General features: G+C 41.2%; 1 protein-coding gene across 1 annotated transcript; it reads right to left on the bottom strand.

Annotated features, from left to right (window-relative positions):
• Nucleotides 1-1,105: 1,105 nt before the first annotated feature.
• Nucleotides 1,106-16,746, bottom strand: tfap2d (transcription factor AP-2 delta (activating enhancer binding protein 2 delta)). Its single transcript, XM_042390291.1, has 6 exons — nt 14,543-16,746; nt 11,382-11,442; nt 5,880-6,045; nt 4,226-4,609; nt 3,072-3,185; nt 1,106-1,643 (listed from the first exon to the last, which is right to left on the bottom strand). Exons 1-6 carry the CDS (start codon nt 15,026-15,028, stop codon nt 1,427-1,429), a joined length of 1,428 nt encoding a protein of 475 aa, XP_042246225.1. The 5' UTR covers nt 15,029-16,746; the 3' UTR covers nt 1,106-1,426.
• Nucleotides 16,747-17,382: the final 636 nt, after the last annotated feature.

Here is a 17,382-nt window from a genome sequence, read left to right as displayed (position 1 = left end):
TATGGATAATTCACACAAGCTGGCTTTGATCTGCGCTGCCTCTCTTTAGTCTTTTCTTGCTCTACTGCCTCCTTTTCTGTGCAAGTATGTTTATTATATGTGTGTGTGTGTGTGTGTGTGTGTGCACCACATCTTAAAGCCAGAGTAAATAGTAGAACACAACTGTCTTTATTGAACACCAGCATTTTAGAAGGTAGGGATTTAACATATATATAGTTGAAAGCCTACAAGAAAAGTAATTTAAATATTTATATATTATCTTTACAAATGTTCATGGGCGAGTCAGAGAGCTCGTGTCGGCTAAACTTGCGATCTGGGGGGGAGAGTGTACAAAGATAGACATGCACATGGAGGAGTAACGACGGCAACCGCAAAGTCACCTTTTACAAAATGGCTGAGTCGGACCCTTCACTCTCTTTATCTCTCTCACACACTCACACACACACACACACACACACACATACCGCAGTGTAGCCTACCCCGGGGGAAGTGGCGTCACGTTCAAAAACAGTCTCTTTTTTCTCTGTCGTCCACATGGTAAACACACTGGTTGCTATGGCACTGATCGTGAGAATAGAAATAAGTCTGCTCGGTGGGGTTCAAGTGCTCTCACAGGTACACACAGGGTGGGGGGGTTTGTAAAACAGACTGTGTGTGTGTGTGTGTGTGTGTGTGTGTGTGTGTGTGTGTGTGTGTGTATATAAGGGTTTGGGTTAGTTGTTTTAAATGTTATCAGTGAAAAATGTTAGGAGGTTCAAATTTATTTCACTTCAGTCCGCTGACAATTTGAGCAAAACTGGGACTTTTTTTCTGGCAGATTGAACAGATTTCTTTCAATAATTTAACACAAAACAGATTAAAAGAACCTTCAGAGGAAGAAAAAAAAAAAAAGTGTTTCAGTTTTTTGATTTTTGCAGAAAATCCACACCTGAATTAACTAGATTAAAGTAAAAAAAATCTCCAAACCCTTGATGTGTAAAATGTGTTGTATTGCGTTGGCAGTTACCCACCCCTGTCCTGGAAAACTGTGATGTCAGCATGTCCATGTTCACTTCCTGTTTTCAGAATGAATAAATAAAGAAATAAAAGTCTCAGGTGAGTCAAAGCCGTCTCCATGGCGAGGCTCCTCCTTTGCTATGACGGACACACATGCACAAACACACACACACACGCACTAACATAGGATGTGTCATTTCTGCTCACACACATCAGGATGTCTTGTCTGGGACAGCTCAGGTTTAGTGTTACATTTCAACATAAGATAAATAAATAACCATGAATATGAATTGTCCCGAAGAAGACAAATTAATGCATATAAAATAACAAATCCCTCACACACACACACACACACACACACATACACACACACACACACACACACTCCTAAACGCAGCGCTCCAAGGCACGGGGACCAGTTGGGTGGGGGCTACTCAGTCTTTTCTGTTTTCCCGTCTTTGCTCTGGGGCTCGGCTGTTTTCCGGAGCTGCGACTTTTCCGAGCTGTTGTTGATCTGTTGGTCGGTGGGTCCGCTTGTTTTCCCGCTCGTGTTTTTGTCCAGGTAGTTGAGCATCTCGCTCAGGACTGTCTGGAAGGTGCTGAGAGCTGCACAGACCGCCGGCGTGCCGAAACCGTGAGTGATCAGACTGCGAGGAAGTGAAACACAAATGATCATCAGGACAGTGATGAACCTTTGTTTCATTTAGATTCATTTAAAAGTGGGACATTTAGTTTGTGCTGCAGATTCCCTTTTTGTTTCATCAGCCTGCAAACCTGCAGTCAAACTTTCCTCTCTCTGTTTTATGGAACTTGTAATCCTCCTAAAAGAGTTTCTTTAGTCTGTCAGAGAAGAGTTTTATATCTTATGATGGTCTAAATGCTGTTTCTACAATCATTCATGGGGAAACAGTGAATACTACAACTGTTTTAGCCAATTCTAGGACATGAATATTGACAGGTTTAAACATATGACACACTAATTAGACCTGAAATGATTTGTTAATGAATCGATAGTTGATTGACAAAATAATCAGCAACTACTTTGATGGTCAATTAATCTTTTAAGTCATTTTTCAAGCAAATAAGCCAAACATTCCCTGGTTTTACTTCCCACATTATGAGGATTTCCTGCTTTTCTTTGTCAAGTAAACAGATTTTTCTTCTGGTTTTGGTCTGTTGATTGAGGAAAACAAGATATTTGATGACATCAACGTGGGCTTAAAGAAATGTATCATTGTTTTCTTACATTTTATAGACTCAACGATTAATTGAGAGAATAATCAGCAGATTAATTGTCAATGAAAATAAGATTTACTTGCAGTGCTAATAAAGATATTATCCTACATGATGACTTCAAAACATACAGTAGCTGTTTGCATCTTCAAAATCCCATGTGGGTATTTATAGTGATCAAAAGTCAGAATTAAACTTATTCCAGTTCTATATCTATTGTAAAACAATGTGTACAAAAGTTCCTTACAATCAATCTCAGATAAAATCTGTGAAAGCACCATGAGATCGCAGGATAAGAATAGAGAATACATTTGTTGGTAAATCAGATAAATGGTCAAGAACAGGCTTTAGGAATCAATTTCACAATATGATACTGATTGATTCGCCCTATCAGATCCTCAGAGCTAAACGCCTGGTAACCTCTCAACCGGACTCACTAGCTGCCAGAAGGGTTGTGTTGTTCAGTCTGTCATAACTGTGTTTATATAACCAGGATCACGTCTTGTTTCTCAGGCCCAGCAGTGCTACAGTGCGTCTCCCTTTGGAGGTTTGATAAAACTTTGTATATTCTGCAAAAGGATGACGCCATAGATGTGACATTTCTGCTAATAAGCCGCTGTTCCCTCCTCCTCCTCCTCCTCCTCCTCCTCCTCCTCCTCCTTCGTTTGTGCCAAATAACAAACTGCACAGCTGCATCTTTGGAAAATAGCAAAGAGGTCGGAGCCAAAATGGAGGGCAGCAAGAAAACTGTCTGCGCTGGGTAGTTTTAATTGTGAAGCGGGACTCCACACTGGAATCATTGTGTGTTCATTTCCTACACATAGCGTGTGCGTAGTTGTTACCTGAAGTGTGTGAGGTGTCTCTGGATGTCCAGGTCCAGGATGGGGGTCGGTCTGGAGGAGCCCAGAGGAGAACGATCTTGGCTCAACAAGTCCTGGAACTCCTTACAGATTTGCCTGACAGACAGAAGGAGGGAGGGAGGGTTTACCATCTGTCTCCAACACCACCATCGCAATTTGAGTCTTTTTTTTTTCTTTATTTCTTGCACCTATCCTCAGGAGTTTGAATCAACCCACGTGTTATTTCAAGTTACTTCTCCTCAGAAAACTGTTGATGGACGGCTACATGCAGGAGCAAGTTGAGTTCAATGTCAGAACAAAAACACAAGCAGAACATTTTCACAACATGATGCTAAAAGTTCTGCAGGTGAAGTGTCGGGTTTCATTTCGCTGCCATATTTAGGTACGAAGGTTTGCAACGCCGGACCAGACTGTCTCATAACTGTTTAGTCAGTGCTGAAGTCAACATGACTGGAGAAGATTTTGAACTGTTTCACTTCACTGCATTAAAATTCTGTAAGAATTTACCATATATGTTGCTCATACTGTTAAATAAACACAAGCAGAGGGCAATGGGATGATGTCCTTACTAATGACAACAACAAGATCTGGTATTATGGTCCCTTTTTGACTCATTTTTATAAATACTGAGTCTATTTTAAACATTTCTGTGACATTTTATTCACCAAAAGTTGTTTAGATTTCTATAAATCCATCTTTTCTCACAGCCCGGATTAAAAAATTAGCATTTTGGCTAACTCTGGCATATTTTCAGAAATGTAACTAATATGCATTATCCCTGTAATAAGAAATGAATAAACCAAGCTTTATTGTTGTAAAACACATTGGTCCAATAAGTTTTATCAAAGAATTACGTCAATATAGGAGCTTAGACGCAGTAGATAGTATTAATTAATGGCTATAAAATGACTTTCAATAGAAAACAGGTGAAGTGATAACATAACCTCTGATATTGCATTTTTGACCTGATGATAATCGTGGCCAAGAGATGAAAACATGAACATCCTTTCATCATAATCATGAAGTGAATGTGAGAATGAAACATATCTTTTGGAGAAGTTATATGATCTAAGCTCTACACCTTTTTTCAGTGTGTTGGTGTTATTTTATTTTCATCAGTATGTGTGTATTCTCACTTTGTAGCCAGAACCATTTTCTTGCGTGCGCTGGTTTCTTTCGGCTCACTGTGCTGCCTCGCCAAATGTTCCCCCACCGCCTTGCTGGGAAACTCTGTCTCACAGGTGTAGCCGAAGTCCCTCGCCAGGTGGAGCGCCTCACCTGCACACGAACAGCAGAAAAACAGACTGATGAGACAAGCGCTAAAGGGATTGAATATAAATACATCAGAGCATGAAACGAATACTTCCTGGAAGAATTTTATAAAACCTTTTACTCCCTTACCTTCCACCAGGGAGGTGAGCAGCGTGACGTTGGCAGCTTTCCTCCGTCCTGCCGGCAGGTTGAGGCCTAGACGGTCTAATTTCTCACGAAGACACCGGCCTCCGTTCTTAGACTTTGCTCTACGGAAAAGTAAAATGACTTCACATCACATACTGTATTCCACATCACCACATTAGCACAAATATTTTGTGAAACATTAAAAAAAGACTCATCTATCATCACTCATAATCCAATCACTTCTCTAGGAAATTGTACCAAAATACAAATCATATGAGCTCCTGATTCCAGATGAAATATTTCTCTTGCAAGTAAGGATGAAAGACTATAGATTTGTCTTTATTTTTGACAAAGCCATAAAATCAAAGCGTGAAAAAATTAAAACATGTCATGTTCTCAATTCTTTAATTAAAGCACATTTGCATATTTAATATATACTTTCAGGATACACATCCCCTTGAGTTAACTGTCTTTCATTGTTTGAGCGTTTATGTCTCTGACTGTACATCATCAGCCAAGAGTAAAACAGCATCCATGTCATTTCTGGTGTTTCATGTCTAATTTTGACAATATATTTGCTAGCTTCGTATACGGTGTATCATTTCACTTCTGATAAAAACTTTTTAATGATCCTTTTGGGATGTTTGATCAGCTTCCTGTTCCACTCAAGAAGAAATTCTCTACTTTTACTTTTTGTATTTAAAAAAAAAAAGGGTTCTGATACTTTGGCAGATGACACAACTCCAACACAGAAAACACAATTCACTCCACGCAATGATCAACACCTCTATTTGCACATTTTCCACTTTGTTGATGCCTAATCTTGCAGCCATATTCCCTGCTCTCTCTTTCTCTCTCTCTCTCTCTCTCCTCTTCCCCCCTTTCCCTTTCTCTCTGCCTCATCAATAATACAGCGCTGGCAACTCTTGCTTTCCTCTGGTTCCTCTGATCCTGGCATGCTTTGGCCTGGTCTCGCCTCCCTCTGGCTCCCTGGGCATGGCGGCGCGTGCAGCCCCAGCCCCTCGTTCGCCCACAATAGTCTTTGTGGGCCCTACTGTATATATATCGTCCGTTTCATCTGAGGGCTACAAAGACTCAGGCGGCGCTCTTCAATCCTCACCAGCCGGATTAGTGCTTTTAAAAAAAAAGTGTTTTCACTTTTAAGATACCCCTCTGTCACACTTGCCTCTTTACTTACAGAATATTTGTTCAGCTACATACAGAGGTGGGAAAAAGTGAGTAAAGCGTTGAGCAACCTAAAGTGTATTTGTTGTTAGAGGATCCTTTTAGCCTCAACAATTCTTTAAATATTGTTTCTTAACTTATCGTAGAGCCAGTAGAGAAACATAGCTGTCAGATTTCTGCCTTGTGCGTGTGTGTGTTCGTACTGACCTGCGCAGTATTCCGCCCAGTAGGGAGGCGTTGAGGCACTCTGGCGGGGACAGTCTTCTTTTCACCTCAGCGATGGTGACTTTGTACTTGGAGGTGGAGCTGAGCAGCGACAGTCGACCCGGTACCGAGCAGAACAGATCTGTGGGATTCACCACACACGTTCCCCCTGCACACAAACACAACACACCTGTTACAACAAGCTCCAGCAGCGGCGTCACTAGAACATCTAAAGGAAGAGTTCAAAAAACGATTATTTTTAGAGCTGTAGAGATTTGTCGATTAGTCGGTAGACAGAAAATAAATCTGCAACTAGAAAAAAATGCCCTAATTGTCTCCAGCCTCTCAAATGTGAGTATTTTCTGGTTTCTTTAGTCTTTTATGGTAGTAAAGTGGATTTCTTTGGGGTTTGGACTGTTGGTCGGTCAAAACAAGACAACTGAAGACGTCACCTTTGACTCTGGAAATTTATAAGTCATTTTTCACTATTTTCGGATACTTTATAGACCATATGATGAATCAATAATGAAAATAATCGTTAGGTGCAGCTCTTAATTATTTTAGCATCAGCTGAAGCACTGGTTAAAGTTGGATGTCCTCATAACAAACACAGTGAGCACAGCTTCATGTCAGCCATCTTTAAGACAACTTCAGTGGAAACTGTGTTTGTACAGCTTTTTAATGACAAAGAAGTGGCCATCAGATTACTGCAAACAGCTTTTGCTGCATAATCCACCTATTCTGAAGTCAAACAGCTGTACTGAATCCAAAAGTGTTTAATGGAACTGTAAGTAACGAGCTCCTGTTGATCAACTATCATGTAGATACTGCGATGGGCGAATGATTCCTCTACTGATAGATAGCATGTCTTTCAATGATGTAAACTGACATAAAGTGAGAAAACTTCATTGCTGTAATACTTTGCTAAAATAATGAACTGTACAGATTATTTAGGTTGCTAAGAAATAACATCTCAAAATGAATGAGATGATTTATTGTTCACTGTACTCCGTTTGTATATCTGTGTTTTGTTTTATCATACACAGAGTATAATGTACCAAACTGTTGTGCCTTTGAGAGACTCCTCTGTCGTCGGGGTTTTATAAATATTTTCTTGCACTTTGCCAACAGAAACCTCCACAAGACTGATTCACCAACACTGATTTAAAATATATTTTAAAAAAAAGCAAAATGTCAACAATTAAGTTATTCTGCATGTTGAAGTCTGCATGTCAAAGTTGTTCCTGCCTGCTGGTTTAACACAGCCAACAAATCATCATTTAAAGGAGCATTACACCAATCTTCTGTCAGTGAAGTAATGACCCCCTGCAAATGACTTTTAGCTCTGTCTGTACTTTAGCTCTACTGTGCAGACTTATACTGCAGTTATAATGAGAAGATTCATACTTAAAGGGATGTTTTCAAATTTGATTAGATACTGACCAAAAGGGCATCAATATAATAAGGAGGATTTATCCAAGAACTGTAAATTATAATGAGTGTTTGTAATATTTAGGGCATTTAGCAATAAGACAATATGTCACAATAATAATAATAATAATAGTAGTAGTAATAATAATAATAATGATAATAAATGTTGCTCCATCCAGTAGCCAGACAAGGAGCAATTAATTTTGAATTACTAGTTTTTGCAGTGTATGCCTGTAGTATGTGTATACCTTTTTTTTTTTTTTTAACCACAACAGCTAAAAAACCTTTAAAAACAAACAAACAAACTTTTAATGTAATTATAATAATATATCTGTGTTGAACGTATCCAATAAAAATCCATTTACACCTTGAAGAGGCTTGACTCATAGAAAAATCCTCAAAATGTTTTTTTCTTGTTTTGGTCTAAAAAAAACAAAAACAAAAAACAAACAAACAAAAAAACAAAACAAAAACAAACGGATGCATAAAAATATAAAATAACCATGTATCCATCAGTGAAAGTGAAGTCAAATTTAGAGGGTTCCCTCAGCTGTGCACAAACTTTGCATGAACTTTGCAAAGAATCCCACATATCAGGACTTTATACAAAGAATAAAAAGCAGCTATGCATCTGCGAACAAGACAAACACAAAGTCTCTTCTGTATTTTCTAATGTGTTGGTGCAACCAGTCTGCAAGCTTCTAATTGAAGCCTATTTTGAGCTTGCTAGTTCGTTACCTATATCATCCCTGCACACCGTATAGCTGTATACAAAATATATGTTTAAATACTAATATAATCCAAACAAAACTGAGCCAAAAACGACTGTGATAGTAACTGCACTCAGCCCATAAAAAATACATTTGATCAAGCATCTTTAATCAACACTAGCATGATCAATGTGTTTCCCTCAGCACTTCATCAGACTCCTTTTCACCAGTTAAATATTATATTTAGGTCTTTTTTTTACTATGTACATATATTTATATTTTTGTTTCAACTCAATATTTGTCTGTATGTAAGAGTTGCCTGCTCTAATCCCAGGAGGCTGAAACAAAACCTTCCTTTAATCACCTTCCACCAACCGCCGAGTTGATTTCATTGTGTACTCCTGAAACTCTGAATAAATGATTGCGGTTGTGATAGTGAAGGCTCTTTCACATTTTTAATTGCATCTGAACGAGTGTTGCTGGATCCTCCTGGAATATATCGACTGCTCTGTATTATTATTAAACTTTCACTTGAACTAACGTCCCAAGCAGCTGAAACGCAAGGTTTCTGTCTGATGTACTGTAGGCTATATTCTATTATTCATCTGCCTCATTATCAAATCTAACAGCAGGGTGTGTCGCTTTGTTATTAGGCCGTGCTGGATATGATGGAATGAAGAAAAGGATGTCATTTAGGCCGAACAGAACAACGCTGCAGGCGGAGATACGCACGCCAATCTTTTCGGGGGCAATGTGGACAATTTGGCCACCAACTGAGCCTCATATATATCCAACTGTAACCTATATTTGTGCTCTCAGAATCTATTATTCACAATCAGCAGAAATGCACTAGTTTCGTATCATTCTTTCTAGCCGCAGGAAGGCAGTTAGACATGTAGCTTCAGGAACATGTCATCCAGGTTCAGCACCATGGACAGCGGCTTGCGCCTTTTTTTCCCATGTCAGCACCTGGACAGCGACTCGTGCCCACAGCACAAGTGTGACATCACAAAAGTGTGGTAATAAAAGCCTGATGTATTCCAGCGGGCAGCACTTTGTAGAAAGCTGTATGGGACTTTCACTCAGGCTGTCAAGAATAGACGATTGCAGGGAATCGATTGATACTATTGGTTAGGCTATGTGTGTGTGTGTGTGTGTGTGTGTGTGTGTGTGTGTGTGTGTGTGTGTGTGTGTGTGTGGCGTGCACGTGTGAAGTCCGGCTCGTGTGTGTGTCTATATGTGACACAAACCGGGCAGACCTGTCTGTCAGACTCACGCGCTCTGACAGGGGCGCGCGTCTCTGAAAGCCGCGGGTTCACATCATATTAATTCCCCTAAAAATGTTTTGATTCAAAGTAGTTTGTATTTTATGTTGCCAAGGGCAATCGAAAAGAGCTATTGCCGGTAGTGCAGTCAGTGGAGCGCGCGGGCCCAGAGGCGATAACGGTATTTAAGCAACGGAGAGTAGCCTCGGGCTGCGGCGCGAGCGGCGGGCGGGATCACACGCGGAATCAAGCGCCTTTTACGAGTTTGCCACGAAAATTAAAGAAAAAGAGACACAGGCCAAATGTCATTCTCCTGATGTTTTAACAACAATGTTTATAGCTTCATAAAAGCCCGCCAATGTCTTGACAGAAAAAGAGAGGTGCGCGTGCACGGGCCAGTGGCGGGAGCGCGCGTCTGACAGATCAGCTTGATCTGTGAGGCTGCTGTTAGAGCTGAACTGGAAAAGGGATAGCAGGGTGATTAAAAACACAGACGACTCCTCCTAAGTAGGATCCGCGTTTCTTGAGTGATTTTCTTTTGAAAAAGGTTATGTGAATATTCATGCCGCCAAAGCCGCAGTCAGAAAGAACAACATTAATATGATCTCGGCTGAATCCGGGGCCCCGCTCGGCATTAGCATATCAAAGCGTCCGCCCGAGGCGAGAGAAGCTATCGATACGGGAGCGGGAGGTAAAGCAAAGATTATTGGTTGTGATGGTTGCAGCGGCTGAGCTCAGGGCCAAATACGGCGCACCATTAACCGAAAGTGATAGCGAAGGGATTCCCGCGTCAATCCGAGAGAAAAGCCCCAACACCTAGGCAGAGCTGATGAAAAATTAAACCCGAGACACAGCCTTCCTCTCTGTATAGAACACTACACATGAGTGTGTGTGTATGTGTGTGTAGTCCCGACTAAAAAAAAAAAAAAAAAAAAAAAAAAAAACAGGAGCAGGCTTTGATGGAGCAAACGCAGATGCACAGCGTGTTTAAAGCCACTCACGAGGAAAGTGGCCGGCCTGCTTTGTGCAGGTGCAGGCCGAGTCCACATCCACACCTTTCCCCCCCTGAAGAGTCAACCCGAGCCGCCTTCAAGAGCCAGCTTTTAAAACGCTGGGATTCATTCTGCTATCTCAGACAAGAATTATTACACTCCAAATACGTGATTATTCCTGTGACATGGTTTACATTACAGCACACACATAAACACATGAAAGAAAACAATACAACAGGAAACGGGATTTGCCCAGAGGCAAACAAATATGTAAATACCCAGAACAGCAAAATAAAATATATATGTTTGATTGATCAGCTTCACGCAAATTTGTTAGCATACCACATTGTTTTACATAGTTTAATTGATATTTTAATTGAAAATAGACCTATAATTCAACTGGTATGATATCAGTTTGTTAAATTAACCCTCACTCCTTTGAAATTAAGAATAATTTAATCCTGCTGTCAAATTATTAATCAGTTTAGAGTCTGTTAAATTATGCTTTATATAGGTTATAGTTATAGCTTAAATAAATTCAATTGTAGGTGTATTCCTATTTTAATTTTTGTTACAGGAGATAAGCTCATCAGCAGTGTATGATCTCAAAAATAAACATGAATATTAAATCAGAGTAGTGTGTTTATTTCATGAAAACAAAAAGCCGTCAGTCTACACTGTTAAAATGTTGCCTACAGGTTTGACTTTAAAAAAAGAGATATATCTGATGTTTGTGTCTATTGTGTGACAATAGAATATAATATGTTAAATACACATTTCAGTACAGTATTATATAGTAGGTCTACATTAATTTGGCGCCAGATTAATTCATGACGTTAACATTTTAGCGCTCACAGACAGCGTTTGGAGCGACGGCTGAGTGTTGAGTGACAGTGCGTTTCAGAGTGGAAATGGGAAGCACCGCCGCCGCCGCTTGTACAGTGTGTTAGTGTTTAAATAGGCGAGAAAATGGGGCCGTTCCCGCTGTAACATGTTGACAGCAGACAAGAGGGGAGTGTTCCGCCTGTTTGTCTGTCTGCTCGCTGTCTTGTCGTGTCGAGCCGTGAGTGTTCACGGCCTCCGGTGAAAGTAATCGGGGGGCCTTACCTCTCCGGATGACGCCCCCTTGGCCGTTCAGCACGAGCCCACACTGCGCTTCCACGGAGCCCTGCAGAGACACGCACTCATTAGGACGAGCAGAGACCCAGGTTTTACACTGCTGGAGCACAGTTCACCCAGCCGCCATGCAGGCAACAGCTACAGCACCGCATCACGTTGCTTTCGTTTTTTTTTTTTTTGATGTGTGAGATGCTTTATGATCAATGAATGGAGGCGTTTATACTTTTTCATACAGAAAACAGAACATTATCAAGGCTTTTAGTAACACCATCATATCATACAATGAAAAGTGTGTATTAGAATGAAGGAAACGGTGATGAATAAAGCTGAATGATAACAGTAGCACTCCCCATACCTGAATAACTCTTCACACCACATTATAAAGACTATATGAATGTCCAGTAAATCCTATAGATGATGTTGACTTCTGTCCCCATGAAAAACAGCAACTTATCTGTTGTAATAGTTTTAATTCAGTATGAATGATTTGCCCTTCTCAGGTTGTTTAATGTGAATATTATTTAGAAGCATCACAAGAAAATACGATAGAAAAATCAGACAAATAAACAGATTATTTGTAGCAGAATATCTGTCCATCTATGTATCTATCTGTCTATCTATCTATCTATATTTTCAATCTTTTACTATCCCCTTAATCATCTCATTAGATCTATCTTGCGACCCCTTTGGGGGACCCTAACCCTCAGGTTTAGATCCTTAAGGAGTAAACAAAGGCACGTTATAGCCTCTGAAAATTGGTCCTGTTGCACGCCCTTTGAATCGTTTTCTACTGGCGGGAGCTCTTTTAGTTAGAAAGTGTACATCACTCAGCAGGCTTTGAGTAAAACTGAGGGCAGTAAGATGCAGCTCACGGTTCACCCAGAAACGAGCTTTACAGAACAGCTCCTCCAGACTGAGAAATGAGGCAAAGTGTCCAGAATTGGATGCAGCACCAACCTGTTGGGGATTTCTCCATATCTACAGCGCGCACGCGCACACACGCACACACACACACACACACACACACACACACACACACACACACACACACACACACACACAAACACACACACACAGCAAGCAGCCCACAGTCGCTATATGGGCCTGTAGCTTTATAGAAACCTGTTAACGCAGCCATTTTGGTCCAGATCAGACTCGCGTGCTATCAACAATGTCATCAAGAAAGGGGAACACGCGCTTTTTTATTCAGAAAACACTTAATCCCCCGTGCGAGCCTCGAGGCCTGGCCCGCGCGGAACCCCCTGATTAAAATAAAGTGGGGAGAAAAGGAGCTTGTTGCAGCTCTTTCTTAACCAGCTCCTGCTCTGTTTCTTTTCTTCTATTCCGAAGCTAAAGTGATTATAAAATCAATATACAAAACGCAGAGGTCTTGCATGAATTAGCTTAGTGACGGGAGAAAGGTGTGGCAGCTGCTTTTGTTCGGCATGAAAATCTCTTTAACGCGCTCAAAGATGCGACCGGGCTGCACGAGACCATAGGCGCATCTGTTCACGTTCATACATCCGCCTCGTGCAAGCTCAGGTTCACGAGACGTTTCTTTCTTCTCCTCAATAAAGGGTCAAACCTGCGCTTTTTTAAATGTCCCGACAGCTTAAATAAATATGCTATTTGCGGTAATAATTAAAAAAAATAAAATGTCAACATGACATGAGCACACCATTAATTTTAGGGGACTACTATTATAACAACAAATATAAATTAGGATTAGTTGCATATTGTTGTCATTATCATGCAGTTCAAATAATTAAATTTCAAGCAAATCTAATAACAAAAATAGTTCATGATAACATAAAGAAAAATAAAAAGTCTTGCATGTATAATTATAATTCACAATAAATGCCTGTTTACATTATTTTTATTTTAATACTCATCAGCTGTTGCCACACCTTTTGAATAAAGTAAAATAACTCATTAAAAGAAAATGTAATGTTTTTTATATAAAATATAAATAAAATAAATTCTGATTAGGCTACTCCTCGGGAAAAAAATATTATTTATCATCATTGAAATAATATAATTGTTAATATTATTTGAAACATATTGAAAACTTTAGGTTATATTCATTGTTTGTGAACAATGGTATCTAAAATGTCAATGAAAGCGAGATTTATTATTATCGAGCTGAACTTGAAGTTAGTTAAATTGTTAACGTGACTGAAATTATTTGTCAGTGTGTTAAAGTGTGTTTAACTAGAGACGTGTTTTAACCAGCTCAGATGTCGCTGTTTAAGTAACAAAGTTGATTGACGTTAAGTCGGTAATTGGATAAACTACGGTGCTTTATGGCGCTCGAGCTGGGCATTGTGCCCTGAACCCCGATCCGTTAATCCGCCCTTTACCGGAGAATAGAGAAACCAGCGGCTTTTCTTTGCCTCAGCACACACACACACACACACACACACACACACACACACACACACACACACACACTCACACACACACACACAAGCTCAAGAACCGTGCGAATCCGTTTTCATCTCGACCATTTCTTTGCATCGAAAAGAATTATGTAAAATATGGGTCACGTGTGCTTGTGGAAAAATAAAGGGCGGATTTCACAATAGGATTGTATAGACTGCCAGTCAATTAACCTTTAGAAACAGGCCTGCCTTTCAGGGGCACGGTGCCGTGCAGACTTGACATTTACTTAGCCTGCTGTACAGTCACGTTTGGTTTCCTCCTCCTTATTCCTGGCAACAAAATTAGATGATATCCAATATTATTTACTCCACAGTGGGACAGAACCATTGGCTGGAGATAACCTACAGGCCAAACAGTATACAGCCTTGTCAGTGTCATAGACAATAGACAGATGAAGCAGACAGGCAGACAGACATCTGGCGCTGTCTTTCTGTTCAATATTTTGGAACTGCTGTGTGGCTGGTACAATAGGGGGGGAGTTTTTCAATAGTAGGCCAGTGGGGCAGGGGTACTGGGGCACTGGGCCTTGTGGCAGCAGCTGTAAGGGTCTGTTATCCTATCTTATTCTATCATTTGGAGCAGTGTAAAAAAATGGTAAACCAGGCAGGAGAAGCTGAAGGAAGTGCAGAGGAGGACAATAATGTGCCTGCCTTGAGGTGAAGGCAAGCTGTGAATTAAAGGGGAATAAAGATGGAGGCCGCCGGTACCTGCAGGTCGTCTGCCGCGGGCGTAGGGAGGCCCAGGCCGGCGGCGGGCAGCAGCCTCTGGTCCGGGTGATGCATACCGACGCCGTAGGCCTGGGAGCCGTGTGACGTCATCAGCGACAGGTCATGGCGCCGGTAAGCGTCGAGGCAGCCCAGCTCGCGCCGTTGCTGCTCGTCCAGGCACGAGGACTTGAGGGCCGAGCGAGCGTTGTGCAGGTTGATGAAGTCGGCGGGCTCTCCATGGTGGATCTGCTGGTAGTATTGGCCCGAGTGCAGAGAGTTCAGCCCGTAGGCCTCCGGGGCCACGGCCGGGTGGGAGTGCTGGAACTCGTAGTGGAAGGACTGGTGGTGGAGGGGCGTGTACTGGTGGTTGGCCGAGAAGTAGGGCGAGGCGAACTCCGTCCCCGCCGGCGCCGGGTAGGTGAGCGGGGAGGAGGAGGAGTAGGCGACCGAGGAGTTGGCCACGGACTCCAGACAACCGAGCTGCATGAGCCTGTAGCTGTTTGATCCGTCGTGACGTATCTACAAGATAATAAAGAAACGGGGAAATATATGAGCCGTGTCATTTAGCATCAGCCGGTGTCTCCTCTCTCTGCCTTCCCAAACACGCTCAAAAACACAACTCACACACTCAAAGCGTTTTTTTTTTCACCCCCACTTTAAACCACCTGAAGGAGATGTCATTTCCACACGCCCGGGAGGGGAACGAGCGCACGGCAACAGGAGCCATCGGTATTTTTTTTTTCCTCCTCCCTTTGGCATGCCTGTCACTCTCCTTACAGCGTTTTAAAAGGCGTGCTGTTATATATTATTATTATTACCGAGCTGCTGGCAAATTTACTGTCCCAGCTCTCTCGCTCATACTGGATGGGAGGTAAGCAGAGTGAGACACAGCGGAGAGTGTTCCGCCCTAAAATGTTCTAATCACACTGTTATCGGCTCACACACGAGCCTCATTTGCTTCCACACACTAATAAAAAGCTCCGTTTTTTTTACCGGCAGCTCCAGTCAGATGCACGACTCATTTCTCCCTACATGCATATTATTTCTTTTCTTTTTTTAAAAAAAAAAAGAAGAAGAAAATAAATCCGTTATATTCCAGTTTTCCGGAGAGCAAACCTCGACATGACTCCGTAACTCAGTTTAAAACCAAATATTTTCCTACTGCTCACATTCTGTAATTTCATAAATATAAGTAAATAAATGAGCCTACCTCTGCGTCGTGGACAAGTCCGGGGAAGGTCGCTGACATTGTGCTTTCTCCAAAGTAACCCGTGTTTTTTTTCTCTCCTCCTCTCTCTGGCTCGATCGAATAATAATAAAAAAAAATGCCTTAAAATCCCCAAAAAGCGATAGAAATGGAAAAGTCCCCCCTCGCGCGCTCTCGGTAACGGCAGAAAGCTGGCGGAACGCGAGCGTCTCCCCTCTGCACGGACGGGGCTGGCTCACGGATTTTGTACTTGCAGGGTATTTCTCGGCTGATGTCGTAGGTCCCTTGGTAATATAGAAGTTTTGAAAATTAAGCATCAGCACTGAGGAATGGGAGGACAATAGACGGAGCGGAGCATCCCAGGAGACAGGGAATAAATATTGTATCTTCGCCTTAATAAGGAACCAAGTGCTTCTTTCAACATGTTCTACGCTTTTTGTGGACATTTTCCTTTTTGACCCGTTTGTATTTTCACAAGCTCTTCTGCTCGGTTTCGTCGTGTTATTATTATTTCTTTTTTTTTTTTTCTATTCACACCGGCTAAGTCGTTTTTTTTACAAAAATATGTACGGATTTTCAACGGAAATGTAAGTTTGCTTTGCAATATTATAAAGCTAATTTCGATAATTATCCACGGAATGAAATAAAAAAAAAAGGATTTTCGATTGTTTCTAAAACCAGACTGTGGTTTATGTAGGGAGCTTCCATGAGGAATTTGATCCTGTAACGGGGTTTTTTGACGCTTTCTGCAGATGTTATTAGGTGAATTTTCATTATTATTATTTTCAGGCTGTTTTACTGGTGTACGGATTTCACAATGATCACATCTGTGCACAAACATTTTCAGCACAGATTCATTCGATATACTGAGAGAGATATTGATGAGAAATATATTTTAGAAAGTTTATACATTTTTATAGCTTGATTTAAATCTATATTTCAGTAACGGTAATTCTCTTGGCTTTAATGGTTTGTTTTTTATTTGCAGTGGACTGAATTAAATCTACAGGACTTGTCTTTATTTTTTATTTTTTTTGGTTTTTGTTATTTTTCCTCATGCATGGAAAACAGCTTTTGATTTTCTCTTTTCTTTTTTTATTGGGGGAGGGGGGTTATGCTACTGTGAGTTTTGCCTTTGTGAAGAACCGACGAAAGCACGAGACCCTTTCTCATCTTAAATCAGCATTGTATGTGTGTGTGTGTGTGTATGTGTGTGTGTGTGTGTGTGTGTGTGTGAGCAGAGAGCGTGCATGGTTGGATCGAATAACGGATGATAGCGAGTGTTGCTTTATTATTATTATTTTATTATTGTGATGTTTGGACTGACTAATCAGAGCTGGGACCCCTTATCGGTCAGTCGGTCAGCCTCGTGACCCGTCTCTCTCTCTCTCTCTCTCTCTCTCTCTCTCTCTCTCTCTCTCTCTCTCTCTCTCTCTCTCCTCTCTCTCTCTCTCTCTCTTCCTGCCTTTCTCCTCGTGCTGTAACTCACCTGAACACGCGCCCTCGGGGTGGTCCTGCCCAGCTGAACGGAACCGTTGTGGTGTTGTAGAGAAAGATAGTAGAAGAGGGTTTTTTTTTTCTCCAGTGTGTTTACATTTGTCTGAATGCTTATAGGTTAAAGGCAAAATTGAGT

Source organism: Thunnus maccoyii, chromosome 17, assembly GCF_910596095.1.
Source record: "Thunnus maccoyii chromosome 17, fThuMac1.1, whole genome shotgun sequence".
Taxonomy (NCBI): Eukaryota; Metazoa; Chordata; class Actinopteri; order Scombriformes; family Scombridae; genus Thunnus; species Thunnus maccoyii.
This window is presented reverse-complemented; position numbering and strand designations above follow the sequence as displayed.